General features: G+C 40.2%; 1 protein-coding gene across 1 annotated transcript; it reads left to right on the top strand.

The window, feature by feature from the left end:
* Positions 1-347: 347 nt before the first annotated feature.
* On the top strand, positions 348-1,270 carry LOC120914583 (olfactory receptor 5V1-like). Its single transcript, XM_040325263.1, has one exon. The coding sequence runs from the start codon at positions 348-350 to the stop codon at positions 1,197-1,199; it is 852 nt and encodes a 283-aa protein (XP_040181197.1). The 3' UTR covers positions 1,200-1,270.
* The last annotated feature ends 14,223 nt before the right edge of the window (positions 1,271-15,493 follow it).

Raw genomic sequence — 15,493 nt, forward strand, 5'->3', positions numbered from 1 at the left:
CCACAAACCTTGTCCTGCAGGCCCTGTGCCTAATTTTCAGCTTTCACTCTATGCCCAGCCTTTTCAAGGCATATTTAGGCAATAGAATTTCAGTCAAAACAATTGCCTGTGTGTCTAACCTTTTCTATGTTGTTCTTACAGTTGTATACCTATGGCTGTGAGAAGTCCAGCCAACTCAACCACCGTGTTTCTTCTCCTGGGCTTCTCTGATGTTCCTCAGCTTCGTTGTGCTTCATTCTTGTTATTCCTGAGTATAGTGACTGTACTGTCTTCCCTGATGTAAAGCGCTGCGCAAACTGTTGGCGCTATATAAATCCTGTATAATAATAATAATAATAATATACCTGATGACCTTATTCGGCAACACAGTTGTTCTTACAGCTATTATTTCTAGTACTTTTCTTCATACACCCATGTACTTCTTTCTGGCCAACCTCTCAATCCTAGAAATGTGCTACATAACTATAACTATCCCCAACATTCTCAACAACATCAATAGCCAAAGTAATATAATTTATTTCTGGGCATGTATTTGCCAAGTTTATCTCTTTACATTGTGTGCTACTACAGAATGTGTTCTTTTAGCTATCATGGCTTATGACCGTTATGTTGCTATTTGTATCCCTTTACGATATAGAATTATCATAAACCATACTTTGTGTCTCCAGTTAACAGGGGCCGCATGGGCCAGTGGCATTGTGAACTCCATCATACAATCGCTTCCCACTTCTCTTCTGCCATACTGTGGACTAAACAAGATAGATAGATTGTACTGCGAGGTTCAGCCACTGTTACAATTGTCTTGCAGTGATGCTTATATCAACAAGGTTTTGACTTCTGTTTCTGCTACAGTGTTCGGAGTTGGGTTCATGACCTTTATTTTGATTACCTATATCTTTATCATTTCGACCATTCTACGGATCCCATCTTTACATGGGAGGATGAAAGCTTTCTCAACCTGTAGTTCTCACATCACGGTGGTCACCATGTATTATGGTGCTCTTATTTTTATGTACATGAGGCCAACATCCTCCAATTCACAGAGAATGGACAGTGTTGTGTCTGCCACCTACTGCATGATCATCCCAGTGCTGAACCCGATTATTTATAGCTTGAGGAATAAGGAAGTAAAACGGGCCATTACAAACAAATTTAAATTACCCTTCAACAGTCAAACGGCAAGACTTGGTGGGCAGTGATAGTGGTTAAGCTACTGTACATTTGGAAATAGACCATTATCTTCTATTTTGCACAGTACAGGGAAGGTAGATCTGGGCTGTCAGTCACAATCCACATATCAATGACACCCCAGCATATAAAATATAAAAAATTACATTACTTCAAAATGATAACATATCTTAGTTCAACGGAGGTAATAACTTTGAAATGATTGTAATAATATATGTGAACTACGCCGTCATCTGAAACATATTTTGCCTGGCTTAACTGTATATTCCCTCTTCTATTTAATCTATATGTATCTGTATGGTATGTAAGAATGTTTGTATAACAACACACCCGCCATTATGTTATTGTTGGTCAAGCCTGGAATCCTGTTTTTAACCTCAGGCAACACTTTATGACCAGGTATCCATTTTATGTTAAGTGATAAAAATAACTAATATTTCCTTTCAGATGGGGGCTCGTCCAGGATAAGATAATTATCCATTGTGGGTAGACCTTTGTCTATTTTTGACTAATTCTTCCCTACCCAGGCTCTGATAAAGCCTTAGCCTTTTAAATTTAAAGAGAAAGGAAGGACTGACCACGCCTTAATAGACACACTCACAGGAGTATAACATTGTAGGGTCTGTGGGAGACCCGAATATGATCATATGATATGATGTCCTAATGAATGTATTTTGGAGTGTCCTGCGAATGGGATTCGGTGTAAGCCGCATCTGATTCGCATAGGTGTGAACCCAGCCTAAGATAATTAAGAAGTATATATCTATGGAAGGAATATGGAAAACATTTCTAAATGAAGAATGAATGGAATGGCCAAATGAATGTGGTATAAGAAAGTGGTTGTATTGTGTTTAATAGTGGTGCAACGGATCGTCATTGATCCGTACGGATTAACAGCTTTGGATCGGCACACACGTGATCCGTGGGATCGCAGAGCGGTAAAACATGCTGTGGTGTCGATGTCATCGATGATTTTGTTGACCATTGAAATAGCAACACCTATGGCTTGTCCTTTACCCATGTCTGGGACCTTGAGAGCCTTACCTTCCTGGACTTAGACCTATACCATCTTGATGGGAACATTGAGGCAAAAAATCATTTCAAACCCACTGCTGGTAACTCTCTTCTCCACTACAACAGTTGTCATTACAAAAAATGGATCAATAATATTCCCGAGGCCAATTTTGCCATCTAAGGCGAAATTGTACCCAAAAGAATGATTATATCAAACAGAGTGACATTCTCAAGCAAAAACTCTTCGATAAAGACTATCCCGCTTCTCTGGTTAATCAAGCATATGACCATTATCTTGAGCCAGAGAAAAATCTCAAACCCCAACAAAAGCCTTTTGATCAATCTACGCGGTTCATAACGAAGTTTCACACTGATTTAAAAAAAAATGGAAGGAATCCTTAAAAAACATTGGCTGATCCTTTTACAAGACCCTTATCTTAAAACCATTCTACCTCACACCCCCAGAACTACTTATAGACGAGCCACTAACTTGAAAAATAAAATAGCACCCAGTAAGCTAAAAACATCATTAGCTTCAGAATTTGTTCCCATGATATCTCTTAAAGGAATGTTTCAATGTAAAAAGGCTACATGTAAAACGTGTGCCTTTGTAAGCCACGGCCAAAAACAATTTACAGCAAAAGGAAAAACATACAGTGGCGATTTTTATATTTGTGGCTCCGACTTTGTTGTGTATGCACTGATCTGTCCCTGTCAGCTCCTCTATGTAGGTCGTACCATACGACCACTCCGCCAACGTTTTGGGGAACATAGGAGAAAAATAGAAGAAGGAAGGGACAAACACAGTGTACCTCGTCACTTCGCTGAATGTCATAGCAAATCCACCGATGGCCTAAGAGTTTGGGTCATCTTACAAATCTCCAACAAATTCTCAGAAGCCGAAAGGTTCCATCGACTTTGCGAGAGAGAAACATATTGGATATATTCCCTAGATACTCTCAAACCTGGAGGCATCAACAAAGAGTTAGAAATATCCACTATATTATAAGTTACAGTATAATCATCTATCTATTTTCAATGTAACAGCTCTTTGATATCACAAGGTGTCTTGCCCATATATTTCTTGTCCGACTCCCCTGTCTTATTTATAATATTTTTCTAAATTATCAGACATGTGTCTTTCTCTATGTGTATAGGTGTGTATGTATTTGGATATATATATATATATATATATATATATAGTATATATATATGGTATATATATATGGTAGTGAGTGAGTGAATAACTTGTATAGCGCTACAAATGCAAACTGAATCGCCTCAAGGCGCTTATTTCCATCCAGTGTCGTTCTTATCCTTCAGAAGAGATGAGTCCTAAGTTTTTTCCCGAAAGCCCGATGGTTTTCTTCAATGCGGATGTTTGCGGGCAGAGCGTTCCATAGCCGTGGTCCTTGGACTGCAAATCTTCGTTCTCTTTTGATTTGTAGCGGGACTTGATGTGGAGGAGGCTTTGGTTAGTTGATCGGAGAATGCGATTGGGGGTGTAATGCTTTATTTTCTCGCACATGTATTGAGGAGCGTTTCCTTGTGTGCACTTGTGGGTAAGACAGAGGGTCTTGAATGTGATCCTATCCTTTACGGTTAGCCAATGAAGGGTCCTCAGTGATGGGGTGAGGGATTCCCATGTTTTTTTCGCCGTTGCCAGTCTGGCTGCCGTGTTCTGGACGACTTGTAGGTGCGAAATGTGATATTTAGGTAGGCCAATATAGAGGGAGTTTGCGTAGTCAAGTCGGGAATTGATGATCGTTTCAACTACTACTGCTATGTCTTCTTTTGGGATGAAGGGGATGAGTCTACGCAGCAGCCGGAGGAGATGGTGGGATTCGCTGACTACTGATCCTATTTGTGCATCCATCGACATCTCAGAGTCAAAGATGACTCAGAGACTTTGACTTTAGTGCTTGGGGTGATCATCTGTCCAAGGATGGTGGGTGGTGTCCATGAAATCTCAGCTTCTGTCTTTGTGGAGGAGAAGAAGTTCTGTCTTGGATCCATTGAATTTGAGGGAGCTCTCAGTCATCCAATCATCAATCAATGCAAGGCATTTTTCTAGACCGTTATATATTTTATTTTTTTCCGGTGATGGGAAAGTAGAGTTGAGTGTCGTCAGCGTATGAGTGGTAGCACAGGTCCTGTTTACTGATGATTTTGAGGAGTGGGCGAAGGTAGATGTTGAAGAGCATGGGTGAGAGGGGTGATCCTTGAGGGAACGATTTCCTAGGATGGCTAGATCTGCGTCTTTGACTCCTGCTACTTCTTTAAGGCGAATGAGTAGAGTTTTGTGGTCTACAGTGTCGAAAGCTGCACTGAGATCCAGCAGCACCAGGAGACATGATTCTCCGTCATCTGCTGCTTCGAGAGCATCATCCCATATTTTGAGAAGTGCTATTTCAGTTCCATGGCCTGGGCGGAAACCTAATTGAAGTGGGTCCAAGAGTTTGTGTGTGTCCAAATGGAGTTGTAGCTGTTGTACTACAGCTTTCTCCATAATCTTGGAGATGGTGTTCAGGCTTGTTATCAGTCTGCGGTGATTTGGGTCTTTAGGGTCAAGGTTAGGTTTCTTTAAGAGGGGCTTGATTATGCTTTGCTTGAGGGAGATTGGAACAATACCTTCTTTGAATGATTGTTTTATGAGATGTGTTATGGTGGGTACCAAGATATCGGTACATTCTTTGAGGAGTTTTATCGAAATGGTGTCATTTGGTAATGTACAGCATTAAAGGGTTAAAAAGGTGGCGATGCCTCCTCAACGCCTGTCAAATGCTCTCTGAAAAGTGATCCAGGCAGCAATGCTAGTGTAAATAATCCATAAGGCTGCTCAGCCAATCAGGTATATTTATTTTGCCAATTTAGTAGGAGGCCTGGGGACTTGAGGCACATCTCTGCAGCAAATAAAGGAAAACATTTTCCCATTTGTTCAGCCAGGGCCGTAGATATTTTTTTCCCTGGGGGTTCAACCGTGGGTACCAAGAGGACAATAATTAGTGAGCCTGCCACGCTGTGACAAATGTGGGTGTGGCGCTCTCTGCTGCAGTCCTATCTGGCCACCCGACTTCTTCTGTAATGCAGGATAAATGGGCCAGTTCCTGCTGGTCCATTAATAACCTCTACTTTCTCAAACTGCCTACCCCTCCCGCACCTTCTCCTTGTCAGTGGGTGGCTGCTGATGCAGTGGATCAGAGTTCTCCTCTCCCTCATACCCTGGAGAAAATGCAGAGAAAAGCAGCCAAACTAATAAGAAAGAAAAAAGAAAAAAACAGTGCAGCGCTAGTGAGTGATATTGTGCTCATATAAATTAATAATAAACAAAAAAAGTCATTCTGGAATAAACTGAAAATATAGCCAGAATAGGAAAAAACATAAAAATGCAGATGGATATATGAAGAAAAAGTCTTAAAAAGCCACGAAACAAAGTTCATATGACTCTATCCAGTAATTTTCCTTGTGAAAGAGAAGTGGATTGTGCAGACAATGTGAAAGACTCTTGATTGATGTGAGGTAAGCTGTCACCAATACACCCGTGAGGAAGGATAAGATTGCCTGCTTACCAGATGAAAAGACTGTTTTGCATCAGTCTAATAGGGCCTGTGGGAAGTCTGGTCTCCCAATACCTTAGCCGTCAAGATAACCACGGTATAGCTCAGCATACAATCCGAAGAGTCATAAACCAAAAAAAAGAGAAGAAGGACCTCTCATAGCGTATAACGTTTAAAAATAAAAGAGGGTTTAATAAAAATTGCACTTACAATTAGGCAATATAAATACAGCATGGATAGCAAAACGTCTCCGATCTCTTGTTCCGATGCTTCTCGCTACTCGGTCAGGAAAACACAGCCGGCGTTCAGGACGGAACGCGATGACGTCACGGCACCCTACGATCGTTTCGTCGCTAATGGACTTCAACGGGGGAGTAAGCCGGATGTTGACGTCAGCGCGCTAGGTGTTTAAATACCCACGGGTTCCATACTGGAAAACTCGGGGAGAGTCCTCATAGTGACTGAGGGCAAAATAATTGAGTAGCGAGAAATGGAAAAGTGTTCTAATCATGTTGTACATAACGTATCAGATTAAATAACGATATATATTAGTACAGAACGCGGGGGTGTTTAATAACTGGTAGCGGAGCATCGAATAATGAAAATAAGATCGGAGGTTAACAATATATACAAAAAGATTGTATCATAAATTTGCATAATCATAAAAATCAATCTATATTTAATTAGAAAAGATCTATATCATAAAAATCATCTATATTTAATTAGAGAAGATCTATAAATTAATTTAAATTTTGATAATGATTATGATAATTAAAATTGGAATAAAAAATTAATTAATAAAAATTTTTTTTTTTTTTTTTTTTTATTATGAATTATTTAAAAAGCAGTTTATATCCCAATCTACGTTAAGTCCGAACGGAATAAAAGATTTCATAGAAAAAATCCAGCGAGTTTCGAGCCTAGATATGGCCCGAACCATATTAGTACCACGCCAATGAGGACGAATGTTATCTATGGCAAAAAAACTTGTCCCCTTTAATTGTCTCCCATGGAATTTATCGTAATGTTTCGAGAGGTTATGTTTAGGGAACCCGCTTTTGATCCTGCCCACATGCTCACTAAGACGTATATGCAGTTCTCTCTTAGTACGGCCGATATATTGCTTTGAGCATGGACATTGAATCATGTAAACAACGTATTTTGTTGAGCAAGTCATAAATGAATCTATGTCATAAATTGTACCAGTAGCTGTTGATTGAAAATTAGTACATTTCCGTTCCCTAAAGGAATTCACCTTGCAGATATTACATCTGCGACATGGGAAAAAACCTTTAAGGGACTGGAAAAATGACATAGTTCTTGGTGGATCTATAGCATTTGGTGCAATTTTTAGCCTTAAAGCAGGTGCCCCCTTAAAAATCACGATTGGATTATCAGGGATAAGTGATCCAATAATCTTATCACTTTTAAGAATGTCCCAATGCTTTTTTAAGATTTTTTTAAATGAAAAATGCTGATTTGAATATTTGGTAGTTAGGGACCAGCTAAATTTTTCTGAAGGAATAGGGTTCTTACTACTGTTTTTTACCAATAAGGATTCTCTATCCATCTGTTCCACCTTTCTCATGGTTTCGTTAATCAAAACTTCTTGATATCCTTTAGTCAAAAATCTTTGTTTCAGAACGTGTGCTTGTTCATGGTAGTCCTTAATATCAGTGCAGTTCCTCCTTATGCGTTGAAATTGACCTTTAGGTACTGCGGCTAACCATGAGCTATGATGACAGCTTGTGACAGGAATAAAAGCGTTCCTATCTGTCTCTTTGAAGAACGTGTTGGTAATCAGTTTATCTTCTTTTACATAAATGTTTAGATCCAAAAAATGGATGTGGGAGGTGCTAATATCATATTGAAGAGAAATACCCCTCGTATTGGAATTTAATTTAAAAAAGAATTCCTCAAGTGATGTTGTGTCTCCCTCCCATATGACTAACACGTCATCTATATAGCGTTTCCAAAGTCGTAATTGTGAGGGTGGTTGATCATCAATAGCTTCTCGTTCCCAATGAGCCATAAATAAATTGGCTAGGCTGGGGGCGAATTTAGCCCCCATCGCCACGCCACAGATCTGAAGAAAAAAGGTACCACCGAACCAAAAATAGTTATGTGTAGTTGCAAATCTTAACAACTCCAAAATAAACTCCTTCTGTAAGGGTGGTATATCAGATTCTTGCTGGAGGTAAAAGTCCACTGCCTGCAGACCATGTTGATGTGAGATAACCGTGTATAAAGAAGCCACATCAGCAGTGGCAAGGATATAGCCATCCTTCCATTGGACCTCTTTTAATAGATTCAAGACTTCAGTGGTGTCTCTAAGGAAAGCAGGAGTCGATTTCACTAAGGGTTGTAAAAAACTATCTACATATTTACCTATCCTGGCCGTGACGGAATCTATTCCGCTTATAATTGGACGGCCAGGGGGTTTAACTAAACTTTTATGAAGTTTAGGTAAATAGTATATCACCGGTACTCGCGGTGTGATGGGTATGAGATGGGCATGTTCTTTTTTGTTAAGAATCCCCTTATGTAGGCCTTGATCCACAAGATTGGATAACAACTTCCTATATTTTACTGTAGGATTCGAAGGTAGGGGGGTGTATGTTGAACTATCAGACAATTGTCGATTCATTTCTTCAACATACTGGGACTTGTCTAAAATGACAATCCCCCCCCCTTTGTCTGCAGGTCTAATTACTATCTCATTCCGCTGACAGATCTTCTTGATGTTAGTCTGAATAGGGAAAACACCTCTAGGTTTAGTAATTTTAAGAGACAGAAGATCTTTTGTAACCAGTTCTTTAAATACTTGTATCGCAGGAGCAACAAAGCCTGGTGGATTGAATAGTGATGCATTCCTCAGATTGCTATGTTGAATAGGAGCACAAATGGTAGGTGGAACGTCGTCTGAATTGACTCCAGATCGTCGAATAGAAGATGGGGGAATCCTATGGATAACCTGAGTGCCATTTCCAATTGGATTTAAAATGAAATGTCTTTTAATATTCATCTTGCGGATGAATTTGTTAACATCAATAAAGGTCTCAAATTTATTGAGTTGATGTGGGGGGGCATATTTAAGACCGTGACTCAAAACATTTTGCTCGCCAACTGTTAATGAGGCTGAGCTAAGATTGAAAATACCAGCTAGGTCCGTGGTTTTCCTCTCTTTGGCCCGAATTCGCCTCCCCCCTCTGATGCCTCTCTGTCGTCGTACTCCTTTTTGCTCTGACTCCGTGTCATGGGAAAAAAACGAGGAGGACTAGTAATCCCATACTCCCGTGGAGATTCAATATAGTAGTCTCTCTGAACTGGGAGGCTATTTTGATATTCCGGATGCTGAGTAATAACATAATTATCTTCATATGTATCCAATTGATGGTTGGAGAGCGCAGCAAAGCGGTTTTCGAGGGGAATGCATCCTGGAGTTTGATTTCTTCCTTCAGCTCTTTGATCCCTATATCCCTGTATTCCTGGTTTGAGGTTCCAGCGATCCCGTGGATCTGTATGATAGTCTCTGGAATCATTAACTGAATTGGTGGAATTATAGGGATGAGGTCTAAAATGCCAGGTGCCTCTAACTTCTCCCCTCTGTTCTGAAGAATTCAGATGTGGCTGAGATTCTCTAGGGACATAGTAGCCATTATGAACATTGTCTCTAAAGTTAGGATCTCTCCCTGTAGGAGGTCCCTTAGGGCGAGCCCCTTGAGGAGGGCCCTGTGGATAACCCTTTTTGGTTAGTTTAGGAGGTTTGGATGAAAAAGGAGCATTACCAGTCGTCTGATTTTTGTTATTTATTGGGCCCTGTGTTGGTCCACGGGGAGGGGGTCGGTTATCAATAGAGGAAGCAGGTTGCCGGGAAGAGGCTCCACTTTCAACTTTATTGATTTCTGCATTCTCCAAATTGGTCTGCCATTTAAAGACCACCTTGTTAGAATAATCCGACAGATCGCGGTTAAATTTCTTCTTTTTCTTATTTTTTTGGTCCAAACCTTCCTTCTCTATAATTTCTCTCAGTTGATCAGATTTGGATATATATAAATCCTGATCCTTGAATAGATTGAGTTTAGTTTTTATTCCCCCAATTTCTTCATTCAGGGATTTTATTTTATCTTGTTTCTTATCTAGAAGAAACTGGAGAAATTTAACCCCTATATCATTAAAATAGGTGTGCCAGCCCTCTAGGTCAGTCTCCCCTTTCTGAGGGGCTACTTCCCATCTGAGACTGCGGGGTACCATTTTTTTATCAACATAATGCTCTAAATATGCGATATCCCAAATAGTGTGCAGTTCAGAGATCAAAAGATTTTTAAGTCTAAGGAACAGGCCACCAAGAGCATCATTATGCTCAATACTACCATCAAAAACTCCTTCTGTGTTAATATTATATTGTGATCTGAAATCAAAAATGTCCATAGTGAATGGTGAGCAGCAACGTCTAAGTACAAAGGACAATAGAAATAAACAAAAACCAAAAGGTTGACGCTGCGCTAAATTAAATATTGAATTATAAATGTAAATAGCTGCTAGCACTAAATTGTGTACAACAACTTGGTAACATAAAAAAGAAAAAAACAGTGCAGCGCTAGTGAGTGATATTGTGCTCATATAAATTAATAATAAACAAAAAAAGTCATTCTGGAATAAACTGAAAATATAGCCAGAATAGGAAAAAACATAAAAATGCAGATGGATATATGAAGAAAAAGTCTTAAAAAGCCACGAAACAAAGTTCATATGACTCTATCCAGTAATTTTCCTTGTGAAAGAGAAGTGGATTGTGCAGACAATGTGAAAGACTCTTGATTGATGTGAGGTAAGCTGTCACCAATACACCCGTGAGGAAGGATAAGATTGCCTGCTTACCAGATGAAAAGACTGTTTTGCATCAGTCTAATAGGGCCTGTGGGAAGTCTGGTCTCCCAATACCTTAGCCGTCAAGATAACCACGGTATAGCTCAGCATACAATCCGAAGAGTCATAAACCAAAAAAAAGAGAAGAAGGACCTCTCATAGCGTATAACGTTTAAAAATAAAAGAGGGTTTAATAAAAATTGCACTTACAATTAGGCAATATAAATACAGCATGGATAGCAAAACGTCTCCGATCTCTTGTTCCGATGCTTCTCGCTACTCGGTCAGGAAAACACAGCCGGCGTTCAGGACGGAACGCGATGACGTCACGGCACCCTACGATCGTTTCGTCGCTAATGGACTTCAACGGGGGAGTAAGCCGGATGTTGACGTCAGCGCGCTAGGTGTTTAAATACCCACGGGTTCCATACTGGAAAACTCGGGGAGAGTCCTCATAGTGACTGAGGGCAAAATAATTGAGTAGCGAGAAATGGAAAAGTGTTCTAATCATGTTGTACATAACGTATCAGATTAAATAACGATATATATTAGTACAGAACGCGGGGGTGTTTAATAACTGGTAGCGGAGCATCGAATAATGAAAATAAGATCGGAGGTTAACAATATATACAAAAAGATTGTATCATAAATTTGCATAATCATAAAAATCAATCTATATTTAATTAGAAAAGATCTATATCATAAAAATCATCTATATTTAATTAGAGAAGATCTATAAATTAATTTAAATTTTGATAATGATTATGATAATTAAAATTGAAATAAAAAATTAATTAATAAAAATTTTTTTTTTTTTTTTTTTTTTTTTTTTTTTTATTATGAATTATTTAAAAAGCAGTTTATATCCCAATCTACGTTAAGTCCGAACGGACTAATAAGAGGTATGGAGGAGATCAGCTATGAGGAAAGATTAGAGGAACTGAATTCATTCTCTCTTGAGAAGAAGAGATTAAAGGGGTTGTAAAGGATTTCCCCCCCCCCTAAATAGCTTCCTTTAGCTTAGTGCAGTCCTCCTTCACTTACCTCATCCTTCCATTTTGGTTTTAAATGTTCTTATTTCTTCTGAGAAATGCTCACTTCCTGTTCTTCTGTCTGTAACTCCACACAGTAATGCAAGGCTTTCTTCCTGGTGTGGAGAAAGCTTCTTGAGGGGGCGAGCAGGACGCCCACTAACACACAGCTCCTTTCTCTATCTGCAAAGTAGAGAGTGTCCTGACTTGCCTGCTCGCCCCCTCCCCCCTCAAGAGGCTTTCTCCACACCAGGGAGAAAGCCTCGCATTACTGTGTGGAGTTACAGACAGAAGAACAGGAAGTGAGGATTTCTCAGAAGAAATAAGGACATTTAAAAGCAAAATTGAAGGATGAGGTAAGTGAAAGAAGGACTGCACTAAGGTAAAGGAAGCTATTTAGGGGGGGGAAAAAAATCCTTTACAACCCCTTTAAGGGGAGATATGATTAAGTTGAAATACATAAGGGGCCCATACATAAGTGAACTTGGTGTAGAGATATTCACTTTCAGGTCATCACAAAGGACAAGGAGGCACTTTTCACGTCTGGAAAGTCTTCTTTACAGTAAGAGCTGTGAAAATGTGTACTAGACACCCTCAACAAATAGTTCTTGCCAGCTCAATAGATTGCTTTAAAAAAGAGCTGGATGCGTTCATAAATGCACAAAATATATCTGGTTACTAATTTGTAGAGCTAATAACACCAGGGGTAGTTGATCCAATAAATATTCAGTTGTCTCCTTGGGGATCAGAAGGAATGTTTCTTTATTTCCTTCTCCTACTGTAGCAAATCGGATTATGCTTAATTGGAGTTTTTTTGCCATCCTCTAGATCACCTATGGATATTGGATCTTGTATATATATATATATATATATATATATATATATATATATATATATATATTTTTTTTTATTGGTTGCACTAGATAGACTCTTTTTTTCAACCAGACTAACTGTGGGGGAGATTTACTAAACCTGGTGCACATAGAATCTGGTGCAGCTGTGCATGGTAACCAATCAGCGTCTAACATCAACTTGTTCAATTAAAGCGGACTTCCGCCTAAAAAAAACATATTAAAAGCCAGCAGCTACAAATACTGCAACTGCTGACTTTTAATATATGGACACTTACCTGTTCAGGGTGTCCGCGATGCCGGCAGCCGAAGCCGATTAGTCCCTTGGCTCTCGACTGCCCCCGTCACCATCCTCGGTGAGGGAATCAGGAAATTAACACTTGTGGCTTCACTTCCTGGTTCCCTACTGCACATGCGCGAGTCGTGCTGAGTGTCCTCACTGGTCCCTGCTGTTTCCTGTGTTTCCCAGAAGATAGCAGAGGAGGACAGTGTAGGCACAGGAAGTGGCGTAGGTCACTGCGGTGATCTATGCCAGGAAGTGGGAGCAAATACCTGTATTACACAGGTATTTTCTCCCTTCTCCCCCCTGTAAGGTGGCAAATGTGACACTGGAGGGGGGGGGGGGAGGATTACAAAAAGTGGAAGTTCCAATTTTGGGTGGAACTCCACTTTAAGCTTTGACAAGAAAAACTGGAAGCTGATTGGTTTCTATGCAGAGCTGCACCAGATTTTGCATGCTCCAGTTTTAATAAATAACCCCCTAAGTGTTTAAAGTGGTTGTACACCCTGTTACAACCACTTTTACCTATAGGTAAGCCTAGCTTAAAGTGGAGGTTCACCCAAAAAATCTATTTTTTAACAGTAGATTGGGCCTAATTACGGGAAGCAAAATCGGGTGTTTTGATTAAAATCAATGCAGTACTTACCTTTTTTGAGATAGATGTTCTCCCGCCGCTTCCGGGTATGGGCTGCGGGACTGGGCGTTTATATTTGATTGACAGCTTTCCGACCGTCGCATACAGCGCGTCACCAGTTTCCGAAAGTAGCCAAACGTCGGTGCACAGGCGCCGTATAGCGCCGCACCGACGTTCGGCAACTCGTGACGCGCTGTATGCGACCGTCGGAAGGCTGTCAATCAAATAGGAACGCCCAGTCCCGAAGACCATACCCGGAAGCGGCGGAGAACATCTATCTCAAAAAAGGTAAGTACTGCATTGATTTTAATCAAAACACCCGATTCTTCTTCACGTAATTAGGCCCAATCTACAGTTAAAAATTTTTTTTCGGATGAACTCACGCTTTAAGGCTTACCTGTAGATGCTGGAAATATCTCCTAAACTTCCACGGTTTAAGAGATATTTACAATAGAAACATGTGCCGTAGAAAACAGCACAGGCACACTTTAGAAACGCTGATCGTGCTGTTCCTAAAGGAGATCATGCCATGACTGGTGGCTCCAACGTGAATGCGCGGGAGTGACATAATCGCGGCTCCGACCAATCACAACGCAGAAGACGCGATACCCGGAAGTAACTTTGGGATGAAATGTCGAAATGCATACTAGCTCATTGTGCCTTTGTCTTGCAGGTGTTAATTTTTTATAATTTTTTTTTCAAAAGTGGGTTTACAACCACATTAAATTGAAACGTTTGACTCAAATTTGTTTTTAATTATTCACAGAAATAATATGCTTCTTAGGAAAATACATTCTTTTTAGAACCCACATATTTTACAACTCTGCATTTTTTATATATATACAGTACATATACAGCGCATTCTTAAAATCACTTGCTGATATCTGTGAAGATACGGGAAGCCGTGTTTACACGCGTCTCTCCCCGTTCTTCAGCTCCGGGGACCGATCGCGGGACACTAGCGGTGATCGGGCCCGCGACCCACGACTGGGTTCATGTACAGGACGTACATGTGCCCAGCCGTGCCATTCTGCTGTCGTATATGTGCAGGAGGCGGTCCTTAAGTGGTTAAAGTATATGTATACCCTCACCTTGTAAAACAACCCATTCAATTTAAAATAGAAATAAAATGAAAAACATTTGTATATACATATAAAAAAACATCATAAACACCCTTTTCCTGTTTTATTTTTTTATTTTTTATAAGTGATAACATAACCTTTGTTCTCAGCTGCATGAGAGCAGAAACATCAACACACTGATCTTCCCAGTGAATGGCTCTGACAGCTAAATAACTGACCGTGCTGTGCTCTCATACCTAGTCTGGTTAGTTTTTAATAGGAAAGCAGAGGGACGGGCAGGAACACCAGGTATTTCACACAAAGGAAGAAATTTAAAGAGAACATGATACTTTTTCATACAAGTACATGACATGGCAGGCACATATCAGGAATATGAAATGTTGGGATTACATATGGTCACAATGACCATATAAGAAGTCAGGAAAACCTTCACAACAGGGAATAAATGGTAAGAATACTTGACAGAAGCTCTTATCCTTCCCCATACTTTTAAGCCAGCCAAAGACAGATCATTATTCATCTGGTTTAGCAGAAACTGGACAAACTTTGATCCATTTATGGACAGGCTGGTTGTAGTGAAATTAATCCATCAACTGATTCAGTACCACCAGCATATCTCTTTTTTTTTGCCTGATCACTGCTGGTGCTTATAGCCGTTAGCACTGATCAATAAATTCTGCTGGTGGGAAAGACTCCCATCGGTAGAATTCAATAGTGCTGCGGGAGAGATTCCCCCATCAACACTTAGGCCTCGTACACACGACCGAGTTTCTCGGCAAAAACCAGCAAGAAACTTGCTGGGAGATATATTTTTGCCGAGGAAACCGGTCGTGTGTACATTTTCGTCGAGGAAACTGTCGAGAACCTCGACGAGGCAAAAAGAGAGCAAGTTCTCTATTTCCTCGATGGGAGTCTAAATTGGCTCGTCAAGTTCCTCGACGGGCTGGTTTTCGACGAGAAACTCGGACGTCTGCATGCTAAGATACC

This window comes from Rana temporaria, chromosome 9, assembly GCF_905171775.1.
Source record: "Rana temporaria chromosome 9, aRanTem1.1, whole genome shotgun sequence".
Lineage (NCBI taxonomy): Eukaryota > Metazoa > Chordata > Amphibia > Anura > Ranidae > Rana > Rana temporaria.